At 33.9% G+C, this 13,140-nt stretch overlaps 1 protein-coding gene across 20 annotated transcripts in view; it reads right to left on the bottom strand.

The window, feature by feature from the left end:
- SOX5 (SRY-box transcription factor 5) overlaps positions 1-13,140 on the bottom strand; it is a 1,021,816-nt gene that overhangs the window by 312,040 nt on the left and 696,636 nt on the right. For 16 of the 20 annotated variants that reach the window (XM_058743357.1, XM_058743360.1, XM_058743362.1 and 13 more), the window contains one exon: positions 315-531. In XM_058743357.1, coding sequence (XP_058599340.1) covers positions 315-531 — 217 coding nt within the window. The remainder of the gene's footprint in view (positions 1-314; positions 532-13,140) is intronic. The other 4 variants (XM_058743371.1, XM_058743353.1, XM_058743354.1 and 1 more) reach the window with 1 other exon arrangement.

Genomic DNA, 13,140 nt, shown 5'->3' with positions numbered 1-13,140 from the left:
TTTGGGGTTGTAGGCGGTGCCTATTCCAGGCTCCGCTCTCACATTCTATTCTTGAATCTTTAAGTTTTACTAAACCACAATTTACCAATGTGTGAAAGTAAGGAAGACATCATAACAGAAATTAATGATTTAAAACACTGGGACAAACTGAAATATTTCTGGAAAAAATATCTATCCATCTTCATAGCATTAGGTTTCCATTTCGTATAATTTAACTTTGAGTATAAGTTAAAAAAAAAAAAAAAACAGAACTAGAAGTTAAAACCCAACTCTTAAAATCAGGAGATGGCAGCAACTTTGCTTTCTCTGCTAACCTTTACCTTCTGGCTCATTTTTGATGAGCTCTTCCATTTTCCTCTGCTTCAAGGTGTCAACAACGTCAGCTAAGCTGCCTTTGCGCCGTTCGGGAGTTCCCAGGGCCGTGCTCGACAAGGACTCACCACTCTGCCTCCCACCTTCTTCTGCTTTCTGAGGTGAGGTAGATGAGTTGTGTGGGGCAAATGAAGACATAACTTTATTGCCATCAACTTCCTGAAAGAGAAAGCAAAGGAAAAAAAATTTTAATTCTGGAAGCTTTATTTTTTTTTTTAATTGGTTAGGTGGCTTATTTAGCTAAAGCATGAAAAAGCAAAACTTCATTCTGCAAGACTAAAAGAAAGAAAGAAATTTAAAAAAAAAGAATGCATTAACTTTACAGGCTCATACAGTGTGAGTCAAAGATCAATTCACAGAAGAAATAAAAATATGGAGATTCTCTGCCTTAAGACTGAAAACAAATGGGAAAAAAAGCCTTACACAAAGCCTGTATTGATTACATGTATTTTCCTGCTTTGAAAGTCTTAGATTTTCCTATGAACATCAAATGCACAAGTCATCTGTCCTAAACATCCTCATGATATTGCAATATTTAAATAAGTAACATCATGCACTTCAAATTTCATTTTAAATATCTGCCTCTTCTTGATGGTGCTCCTAATTAAAGTAGGGTCCTTTTTTAGTTCTCCACCTCCCTCTCATGCTTTTGAGAAAGCATCAGCCACACAGGTTATTTTGACATCAGATAGGAATACTGAAAGTTTATTTCTGCCTATGCCAAAGATGTTTCCAATTCTATTTGTTACTGCAAGCATTGTTTCTGTCAATATTCTTCTCTATTTTGCACTGTAAGCCTCACATGTCCTACAAAAGAAAGGTTCTTGCAATCTTTCCCTGTTCATATTTGTGTATGTGTATGAAAAGAATTTATTCTATAATTCTAAAATTTGAAAACATATTTGATGTTCTTTTTATCCTTATTTTCCCCATAATTTCTTATCCAACTGTAGCCATCTACCTAATATTTGTGGTATCTTTTGTATAAAGGTACTAAATTGATTTTTCATACATGTGCAAGAGGAGTGTTATTGAAATGATAAAGAAAAATTAATTTTCATACTTAAAGGTTTCCCTTTTATAATCTCTTACTTCCGTAATCCTTTAACTTCCCACAAAGCAGATTTCTTAAAAAACTTGTATCCTAAGATCTTTGAGGAAGTTAGTCTCTCTCTAAGTACAGTTCTTAATTCTAGAGTATTAAAAGTTTCCATTAAAACATATTTGAAAGGCATCTGGGTGGCTCAGTCAGTTAAGTGTCCAGACTCTTGACTGCAGCTCAGGTCATGATCTCTGGGTCATGGGATTGAGCCCCACATTGGAATCTGTGCTGAGCACTGAGCCTGCTTGAGATTCTCTCTCTCTCTCTCTCTCTCTCTCTCTCTCTCTCTCTCTCTGCCTCCTCCCCGCTCTCTCTTTCTCTTTCTAAAATAAAAATAAAAAAAAAATAGAAATATATTTGAATGTACACACATCAAATATTCAGAATAATAGATTATATTCTTGTTTATACATTTCTTCTGTAAGACATGTTAATAGGATCCCTTGATCCCAGAACAGTGACAAATCACACTGATTTGATATCTAATGTTTTTAAGGTTAATTCTAACATATTTGACTAGTTAAAAAATATACTAAAATATTTGTCATTTTAACTTCTAAAAGCAGATTAAAATAGAGATGTCAATACAAATATAATCATAATATGTTCATATGACTTTTTGTTAAAGGATAATAATACAAGGCATTAGCTACGGTGTAAGCATCAGTGTGTTGAGGGAGACTAGGCAATGTGGAGAAAGTAAAAGTAAGAAATGTGTGCAAACAGAATCTTCAAAATTATAATTCTACACCCAAAATGGTTTCTATTTCTTATAAACATTACAGAATATGCAGAAAACATTACTATGTCTTAAATGAATATTCCATAGATAATACTTTCATATATGAATCTTAGCTTATAATGTACTTGGATTTGGAAATCAATATGCACAATGTAATAATTACAAGCCCCTTCGGGCTAAGTGAAGGTACACTTCTAGAATTATTTATTTAAAACTCACACATAAATACAAGCAAATCCATAAACACACACACACACACACACACACACACACACACACACACACACCTGACAAAAGCAATCACAAATCCATTCAGTAAACTAAGGAATGTTTTTATGAATGGTCCATAACACACATTAGTTCAGTTTCATCATCAAATCAGAATATAGCAAAATCTCTGTATTCATTTTCCACAGATCTTTCTTCTCACTTATTTCCAGGGTCAAAGCAGAATAACCCCAATATTAGCCTCACTTTGAACATTTCTATTCTATACACATTATACGATATGATATATCACATTATGTGATGGCAAACGTAACAAACAAGAATTTGGCAGCTGCACTTCGTTGCCCATAATTGAAAACTACAAATATCTTTCTATAGAATCTTTAGTAGAGGGAAAGACAACCAAATTATATACAATCACATCGATTAAGGTATCAGAAAATATTCCAAACTAAAGTAAAACAAAATAACATCCCATTTTGCATGTCTCTAATTTTTTACACCTTGCAAAGCAGGGCATATTTAAAGAGGTTACCATCATTTCACAAGTATTCTAAACTCAGTTACTACAACAATATTAAAAGTTAATTATCAAGGCTAGCTCATGAACAAATATCTTCTCATCTGGCTATTTCACCTGTCTGATTACATTTCAGCCTCTAGCACTGTTAATCCCTTTAACAGTTTTATGTGGTTACCAGATATTGTAGGGTGGGACTCCACCGTTCATTTGCATGGTGAATAGCTTGATGAAGAGTGCTGGCACTCTTCAGTCAAGAAAGTCCTATAATTGTCCATTTCCTCCCTGGGATTGCATTTACTGTACCTAAAGTAATGACTGCATTTTCCTCTTCACTTTGCTGGCAGGCGAACATCCAGAGTCTACTAACAGAAGTGTTCATGGTCCAGACCAGCAATATATATTTCAGCAAGTTTTTGTGAGTGCTAAAGGCAAGCTTCAATATTTTGCAGTAGAGCTCTCAGAACTGCGAGGCAGGATTTCTAAAGTCTAATGATAAAAGAGGGTTCTAAACTTTTAGAACAAAGTTGATAATCTTTGTTACACTTGAACACGCTTTACCTAATCCTGCCTCCTTTGTCACTGTTGCAACCATGAGACAAAGGAAGGGATATGTTTACTGTATCTATCTTTATTTAAATAAATTTTTAAAAAATGCATTCTTAAACTGAGTGCAGCCACTCTGGAAAATAGCATGGAGACTCTGCAAAAAGTTAGCAACATCTTACGACCCAGCAACTACACTACTAGGTATTTACCCAAAGGATACAAAAATACAGATTCAAAGAGGCACATGCACCCTGATGTTTATAGGAGCATTATCAGCAATAGCCAAATTACGGAAAGAACCCAAATGCCCATTGGCCAATGAATGGATAAAAATGTGGTATACAGACACAATGGAATATTACCGAGCCATTAAAAAGAATGAATTTTTTTTAATATTAAATATAACTGATTGTCAAGTTGTTTTCCATACAATACCCAGTGTTCATCCCAACAGGTGCCCTCCTCAATGCCCATCACCCACTTTCCCCTCTCCCTTATCCCCCATCAACCTTCAGTTTGCTCTCAGTATTTAAGTCTTTTACGGCTTGCCTCCCTCCCTCTCTGTAACTTTTTTTCCCCTTCCCCTCCCCCATGGTCTTCTGTTAAGTTTCTCAAGATCCACATATGAATAAAAACTTATGGTATCTTTCTCTTCCTGACTTATTTCACTTAGCATAATACCCTCCAGTTCCATCCACGTTGCTGCAAACGGCCAGATTTCATTCTTTCTCATTGTTAAGTAGTATTCCATTGTATATATAAACCAGTCACACACTCTGCTCACTGAGTCAGCCAGGTGCTCCTTAATATGTATGGGCATCACTAGCATCCTTTCTAGTACAACAAAGTTTTTAATTTAGGAAAAAAACACAGCACAGAAAGTTTCGACTATCTTTAACTAGATTCTCATTAGTGCAAGTTCATGATTTTTGGTATTTCATAGAGGTAGCATAAAATGAACTACAGTACCTAGAGAAAGTATGAACAAGCTTTAACATGGTCATGTTTTTCTGGTAATGTGCTGTTTTTGTAAATATCAACAGGGCAAAGCAAAACAAAATTTGAAAAATTTCTTCAAAGCCATATTACTTAGGTTAAATGGGTAAAGGTGGGCAAAAGTACAAATGTTCAGTTATAAAATAAATTAAGTCCTGGGGGTGTCATGTGCAGCATGGTGATTGCAGCTAATAATATTGTTTGTGTATTTGAAACCTGCTAAGAAAGTAGATCTAGACCATTCTCATCACAAGAAAAAAATGGTTATGTGTGGTGATGGATGTTAATGAGACTTATTGTCATCATTGCACATAATACGTAAATATTGAATCATTACATTGTGCACCTAAAATGAATAAAATATTTTGTCAATTATATCTCAATTTAAAAAGCTACATTATTTGGTCATTCCTTAAATTCTTTTAAAAACAGGTGAAAAGATATGTTATCACAAATGTCTATTTTGAAACTAAATTGCACTAATCGCACCTGCTCTGTCAAGTTGGGAGACGCCACATTCACTCTAGTACTAGAAAACAGTATCTGATTATTGTGTAAATACGCAATTAATTTTAAAGCTTTATTGGTTATGGTAGTTTTTCATAAAAGTTCTTAATGATGCCCTGAATTGATTATCCTTTCGGGTTATAGATCTCTTGATGATAGCTGGAGATGCTCTCCCAAACACACATGCACATGCAAACAGGCAGACACACACTCATGCAATTGCACACACAATTACACGTACAGTGTTAGAGAGTTAATTTTCTACTTTCATAGTTCCAAATGTGAATTGTCTCCATAAAATCCCCTAGAAACTCTTGTAAATCACAGATTTCAGGACAAGAAGCTTTGACCTAAATGTGTATCTTCCCAGAATCATACTCTAAACTCATCAATACATATAATTAGATGATTTTAACGTGACCAGTTAATACTTGCAAAAAAGAGCCTCAAACTATAGATTTCATTGATATTTTATTCAGATAAATTTAGCTAAAGATATATATGCTAATAAATGAAACTTTTACTGTTCCTAAGATAAGCATCTAGAAGGAGATTAGTATTTTAATTATACTTTAAAGAATAATAAACACCTCGAAGAAAAGAATGCATTACTAATGGCAATCTTGGGCTTTTTAACTCAGCGATCACCTTGGGATAACATGCATGTGAATTCAAAATGGAAGGCAGAACAAATTGCTAACTTTTATAAATGAATATTTCCAGTTTTAAAAAGCATATTAGTTCAGTTTCAACTATGAATTTTCCTGAAGACAGAATGTAAACATATGAAGGATACACTGAGGCAAAAACCAACACTTAAAAAAGCTCAACAGAGAACACTAAGAGTCTTTCTTTGGTGAACATGATCAAATTCAGTATTCTGGGAACAGGATATGGTCAGTTCCTGAGACCTATAAAACAAAAGTAAGCACTTATAGTAAGATCTCTGAAGGGTGTCTGTTATACTTGTGATTACTACTGGTGTTAAAGCTATCCAATTTAAAATCTTTTCTAAACTTTAGCTTTACAAAAAAAAAAAAAGCTGCCTGATGTGTATTTAAGTCCAGTGGTTCACAGAATAAAACCTGACAGAAACACTTTTGTTTGGGCCTATTTTCATAGTTACCTAGACACAGACCTCATCAGGACTTGTCACCTTTCTATACTAGAAAAAGCCACCAATAATACTTTTGTAAAATTACTGAATTTGAAAAACAAACTTTACCAAGTTTTATAAGATCAACAATTCTTAAAGTTTGAATCAGTATAACATAGACCAATTGAGATTCCAGATATTAGATGAATAGTTCATAAATCTATCTAGTGACCAACAAGTGATACATATGCTTCTTTTTTTAAGTTCCCTAGGGGTTTCTGACCATACGATGCTAGTCTTGGAAGAATCCAAAGTCAGTTTTTAAGGGCTGCTTATATTTATTATTTCAACGTCTTATGAGATATTGAAATTCCCTAAAAATTAGTACTCTCAGTCCTTAAAAATCATTAAATCTTCACAATTTTAAAAATAGGAAGAAATTCTAAAATACTAAAATATGTACTACATCTTTTTGCTCTATAATCGATGGAGAAAGTTCTATATTCCATATACTGATTAGTTCTAATTTTTAAAGAATATTACAGAAACCTTAGAAGTTCATCTGTCTCTGTAATACAGACACAACCCACTCTTGGGGCTGATCTAATATTTTAAATAGTGACAGACCTCATCAAGTTTAAGTGAAAGATTATTATTTTATAAAAATGGCTCCATTATATTTCAAATATAGGATCTAGTCCATATTTCAAAATTTTTTATGTGTTTTGGACAGTGCAAACAGAAGAAGTGAAAGCTGTTTGATGTTTCTTCAAAGTCTAAAAATATGGAATCTTTTAAAGATTCCTTCCCTGTGCAATAGGATGGAAATTCAACAAAAGTCTAACTTGGTTTTTCTTTTTTTGCCAAGCACGGAGATGAAATGTTAGCTTAGGCTCATATTTAATTATTGATCAGAAAACTAAATAAACATTTAAAAGCACATTTTATCTTAAAATGCATTCACATGGGGCTAAATAATACAAGACAGGTAATTTGTATAGATACGGTTCTCAGATGGTGGTCTGCTCAACCAATATGACTGGCATCACCTGAGGGTACTTTATGCATTTTTCTCGGGACTTACCCCAGACTTCCTGAATCAGAAACTCAGAGGGTGAAGCCCAACTATGTGATTTAACAAGGTTTCCAGGGGAGACCGATACTCAGTAAGCCTGAAAACTACTGGTAGAGGAAAAAAACTAAGAGTTAGAGAGGCAAAGGGGGAGATGACTAAAACCTGCAGTGGTCACAATGCATCACAAAAATAATGGAATTTAATGGGTTTCAGAAGAGAGCTGAATGGTAACATATTGCAGGGGGGGGAAGTGATGGGGTGGAGGGTAAGAATGGCCAATATATGTTGGAGGGAAATGATGTTGACTTAGTTTTTTAACAGTCATTTTGGCACATGTTGAAACAAGCTTCTGTTTGCTGATTTCCTGGAAAATCTGAGCTTTATGTCAAAATTGCATTGTGGAAATGGATGGTTTTAAGAAATGTACTAAAAATGTGGTTTGAATTTATTAATAGTTTAATCTGATTTATAATATAAAAATAACATAATAATAGTAGGTTTCCTTTGTTGTTTTTTAAACCAATATCATATATGCCATCTAATTTAATTCCAGTGAGTGAAACAGAAATTTAAGGGCAAATTTTCTGACTCAGTAAGAGACTGTACAGATAGGAAAAACAGTTTTGGAAAGTATCTTCATCTGAGAGTAGATGTTACACGGGCAGAAGTTTCTAATGGTTGCTTTTTAAAAACTCCTTCAGAATCACACTTACTAAGAATCTCAGAAATGCTGCATTCAAGAATAAACTGTATGTTTTCATGTGCTCTCAAAACCACTTAATAAGCAAAAGTGGCATTTAGAGTATTCTAATACATTAACTAATAGAACCTGTAAAAACAAAGAACATTTTGTGCTGTGACAGTCTCATTATCTTCCTGAGGATTATTTCTGTGCTGTGTCTTACTTGTGTTTAAACAATCTAGCAAATACATTTTAAGACATTTGATGATCTCTTCCCTGAGGGCTCAAAGGTCAACCATAAGATGTTTCTAAATAAAAATTAGGTTACATGTCAAAACACTTTCTTTAACACTAGAATTGTAAATTATATAATACTATTTTAAGAAATAAAGAAAAAAAAACATTTATTGTAACCAGCCACTAATTGCATATAATAATTCATCTATCATTTTCCTAAGAAGCCTCCAGAGCATCCTTACAATAGTTGTTAATAAACTTGACTAAATGCCTATTCACTCTGAGTCTGGAGGAAGAAATGAAATGTGAGGAATTCTTCAAATAGTGATCCGTTTAGGAAATGGCGAGCAATGGACACAGTTTCTTATACAGAGCAGACCCCCAGTAAAATTAATAAGCTAAGTGTTTGCTAACATAATTTATAATTGGGAACTGACTACATATTCAGTGATATGTGAAATAAACCGTGATCCTCCATGCAGTATAACATGATGTCAGCAAAGCAGTAGAAAGCACTGGTTAAGCAAACCGGAGTCAGGAGTCAAGATGTTTGAGTTCAAATCCAGGCTCTGTCATTTATTAACTATACAACCTTTGGCAAGTTACCTTAACTCTCCAAACCGCAGTTTCCAAATCTATGAAAGGGGATAATTAATGATAAGTAATTCATATGTACTATTATGCAGTATCATTGATCTCTAGAATTTAACAGTAATGAGAATGCTTACTAAAAAATAAATATTATTTCATTCACTCAATTTTCTCTTTCATCCATGTAACATAAATGTTTTGAATGCTAACTTGTAAGGCAGTTAATGATGGCATCTAAGCACAGAGAATCAAGCCAATAGCTTTGGTTCAAATCCTAGTTCCACCATTAACCAGCTGTGTGACCCTCGATAAGTTATTTAATCTTGCTGTGCCTCAGTTTCCTCATCTATAAAATGGGGATTATACTAGTATCTACCTCAATGAGTTGTTAGTGGACTATGAGTTACAAAATAATGAGTTATAGGAGTTAGGAGACTACATGAGTTAATACAGGTATTACAAATCATAAAACTCATAAAAATGGTAACTGGGAAATGACAAGAGCTATATAAGTATTTGTTAAATTAAGCTCTAAGCATTATATTAGGATATAACCATGAACAAAACACATAATATATAAAAATAAATATAGAAAAAGCCAGTCTCTTTACTAGGAAAGTGGAGAAGATATTAACAAGAGACAAACCCCTTTCCCCACCTACCCCACCAAAAAAAAAAAAAAAAAAAAGTATTTTTGCACATTTATGTAACTTCATAGTTCTTTCTGCTAAAATAAAACTGCATTCATGGAACCAATTTTTTAAAGATTAAGTTAGGGGCACCCGGGTGGCTCAGTCGGTTGAATGCCCAACCCTTTGGTTTCTGCTCAGGTCATGATCTCACAGTTAATGAGATCAAGCCTGTCTATAGCTCTGGGCTAACAGCGTGGAGCCTGCTTGAGATTCTCTCTTGGTTGCTCTCTGCCCGTCCCCTGCTTGCACGTGCACACATGAGCATGCTCTCTCTTTCTCTCTCTCTCTCAAAATAAATAAATAAAAATTTTTAAAAAGATTAATTTAAACTTTTTTAAGGTGGACCATTTTTTAAAGATAAGCTAATACAAACTTTATCTTAAGGAAAAAAAAAAAGAGTCCACAAACTGTCATGTGACACATGTGATATTAGTGTGCTTTTTATCTCTTGTTGCCATTATCATGCCACTCAATCTTCACATTTCACAGTTTCCTGGTTCTCCACAAAGTGATAACTCAGAGAAATGATCAAGGAAAGAGTGTTCAATCACTCCTCATTATGAAATAAAACTTTTTAAAGTTGAAGTCTGAAAAGAATTACAGTAATGATTTTTCATAAATACATGACACCAATTATGCCATATTTCTACTTTTCGTTCATATTTCTTTCTTCTTGTAAAATAGACATATCAAGATTTTTTTTTCTTCACAAGAACATTGGCACCGCTAGATTCTCTTGCAAACAAACCTTTTAGTTCCCTTACGCTATAAATACAAAATGGCAACAAAGGTAATATGAGGAAGGAAAGATTACAAACTAACTCTCCACTTTTCCTATTATCCTCTCTCCTCTAGTACTTGAACAGAGTCCCTTTACCAGTATGTCTCCTCACTAGATCACACTGATTTCATAGCCAAAAATCAGTTCATTCTGTTATGTCATTAGACTAATCCCATCTTCCTATTAAAAACAAAAAAACAAAAACAAAAACAAAAACAAAAACAAAAACAAAAAAACAAAAAGAAAAGCTAAAGGCCTATTTTTCTATACTAATTAAGACTCTCAATAGAACACTATGATCACAGCAAAAGTAACACTTTTTCTTCGAAAGGGACCTTTAGCAGGATTTGACCTTATGCAATGATTTGAGATTAAAGAGCACAGCTTCAGTTCTCATTCCAAAATAAAGATAAGGCATTAAGCAGTCTACATACTCTTATAAAATTCCCACGCTGGCCCAACTATTTCTTCATAATATAAAACATAATTTCCTGAGCCTGTTTTAGTGCTCATATAAAGGCTGTGTTGTAGCACAGACAATCCCTGAGATACTGGCATTCCTTATGTAAAATACTGGGTTCTCTGCAAAGATTGTTTTCACACAATTTATAGGAGTAATGCTATATATAATTTTAGTCATTTTAGTCTGATACTTGTGAAAACTTGTAAAAACATTTCTAAACTATTAGGCATTTTCCTGACCAAATATACAAAACCTTTTAAAATTCACTAATGTTTTCAGTGAAATTATAGCTACTACTCCTGGAGTTCTTAAAGACACTGTTCTGAGAGTTTTATGGACATAATTTTACGATTCTCAGAGAAATCCCATGCAGACTGTTATTCCTATTTAACAGATGAGGAAATTAAGCTCTGATGGATAATTCACCCAACGTAATAGTAGGGAATAGTAAATTGAAGAATTAAGGCCAAGATTATATAATTTTAGGATCAATGCTGGTCATCATTATGTAAGACTGCCTTCTTCAACTGATTCAGGTGTGGTAAGAGATGCCACAGATATCAAAAAATAAAGCTTGTTCTCTCTCCTCAAAGACTTTAAAATTAAATTTGAGAGGCATCTAAATTCACACACACAAAAATCAGTAATTATAACTAAATGGTATAGAAGCAAATTATACATGCAGAAGAAGATTAAAAAAGAGAGAACACTGGAAAGCAAAGGAAGGTGGAAACTTCTTTATCACAGCATTAGTACACTGCTTTGGGATCACTTATTTAATTTTCTCTCTCTACCCCAAAGGCAGAAAATATGTCTGACTATTCATCATGTACTCCAGACCCTATTATTTGTGTTTATACACACAGATTGAGTTAATTACTCAACTTATCCGATCTTTATGGATAAGATAGTCTTTTGGTTTGAGCCTACAAAAATAGGTAGAGAAGTAAGATACAGCACTCCCCGAGGCATCATCCAGAAGGCATCACCATTTTCTGAAGGGTTATGAAAGTCAAATAGAATTGTTTACATTTGGGCGAGCCTGGGTGGCTCAGTCGGTTAAGCGTCTGACTTCGGCTCAGGTCATGATCCATGGTTTGTGAGTTCGAGCCCCACATCAGGCTCTGTGCTCACAGCTTGGAGCCTGGAGCCTGGAGCCTGCTTTGGATTCTGTGTCTCCCTGTCTCTCTGCTCCTCCCCTGCTTGCACTCTGTCTCTGTCTCTCTCTCTCAAAAATGAATAAACATTAAAAAAAATTTAAAAATAAATTAAAAAAAAAGAATTGTTTACATTTGACCTGACAAGCAAAAGGGAACTATTCTAGATTCTCTACTGGATGATTCTCTTGAAGTAGGTCTAAGGAAGATTAGCAGTGGTGTGGAGAATGAATTGGGAAAAAGAGAAAGTAAAGATCTCCACTGAATAGGAAACCATTACCATCTCACATATGTGATGATAAAAAGCTTTCCACTAGTTTGTAGCCACGAGACTTGAAAGGAACCATCAAATCCTAGAAACGATTTGAAGCAAGTAATGATAGGATTAGGTAACTTGAAAATTAAGGAGGAGACAGTCAAAGATAAACATATTTCTTGCCTGGGAGGTTGAAATAATGATTATGATATAGACAGAAACAGAATGGCCAAACAGGGATGATTATTAAAATAACCAACAGGGATGATTATTAAATAGAGTCGATATATCTACAAAAAAAATAAATAGATCTACATAATTAAATTAGTCCATAACATGAGTGTTAGCCTACTTCTGGCCACAGCACTGTAAATAATAGGATTCAAATGATAAGTTTATCGTTCGAGATCTTTAAATTTGTATGTAGAACATTCAAATATAGATGAGCCTCAAAATATAAGAAGCAGATAAAGACATAAAGGTTGTAAAATAATGACTTATGAACCATTTATTTCCAGTGAATGGTTAAATCCATTTTAGTAAATTAGCTCTTAGAAAGTGTCTTCTGAGGGAGAAGAACAAATGGCCAAGCCCTCTTCACATATGTCTAAAAATGACAGTTATAAATGGGTATCATCTTCTCTTCCAGTGACTCGGGTTTACCATGTACATTTCTGAAACTTTATGGTTATTTATAATTAGATTTTCAAGGATGAAAGATGTTTTGTAAAGAAAAATGCATACATGGAAATAACAACGAGAGAATATGCAAAACAGAGAACTGGAAAAAGAGAAGACTCTAGAAAAAAAATGCTAGAATAAAATATTGGGGGTATTCTAGGGAATAAGGCAAAAGGACAAAAAGATACCACTGTAAAAATAAAGGAGATTATTAGAAACTGACACATCTTTCCCTTATCTATAACGAATAGGCTTTTAAATACTGAATTCTTGGTGCTGTGTGTTTAATCCTAAAACTCTTACCATATTGATGTTAGAGTCAGAATGGGGGAAAAACTACAATGAAAATTATCACCATCAAAACGTTCTGCAAAAACCTATGCTCTGAGCGCTTTATTAAGTTGTGATCACAG

Source organism: Neofelis nebulosa, chromosome 8 (genome assembly GCF_028018385.1).
Source record: "Neofelis nebulosa isolate mNeoNeb1 chromosome 8, mNeoNeb1.pri, whole genome shotgun sequence".
Taxonomy (NCBI): Eukaryota; Metazoa; Chordata; class Mammalia; order Carnivora; family Felidae; genus Neofelis; species Neofelis nebulosa.
This window is presented reverse-complemented; position numbering and strand designations above follow the sequence as displayed.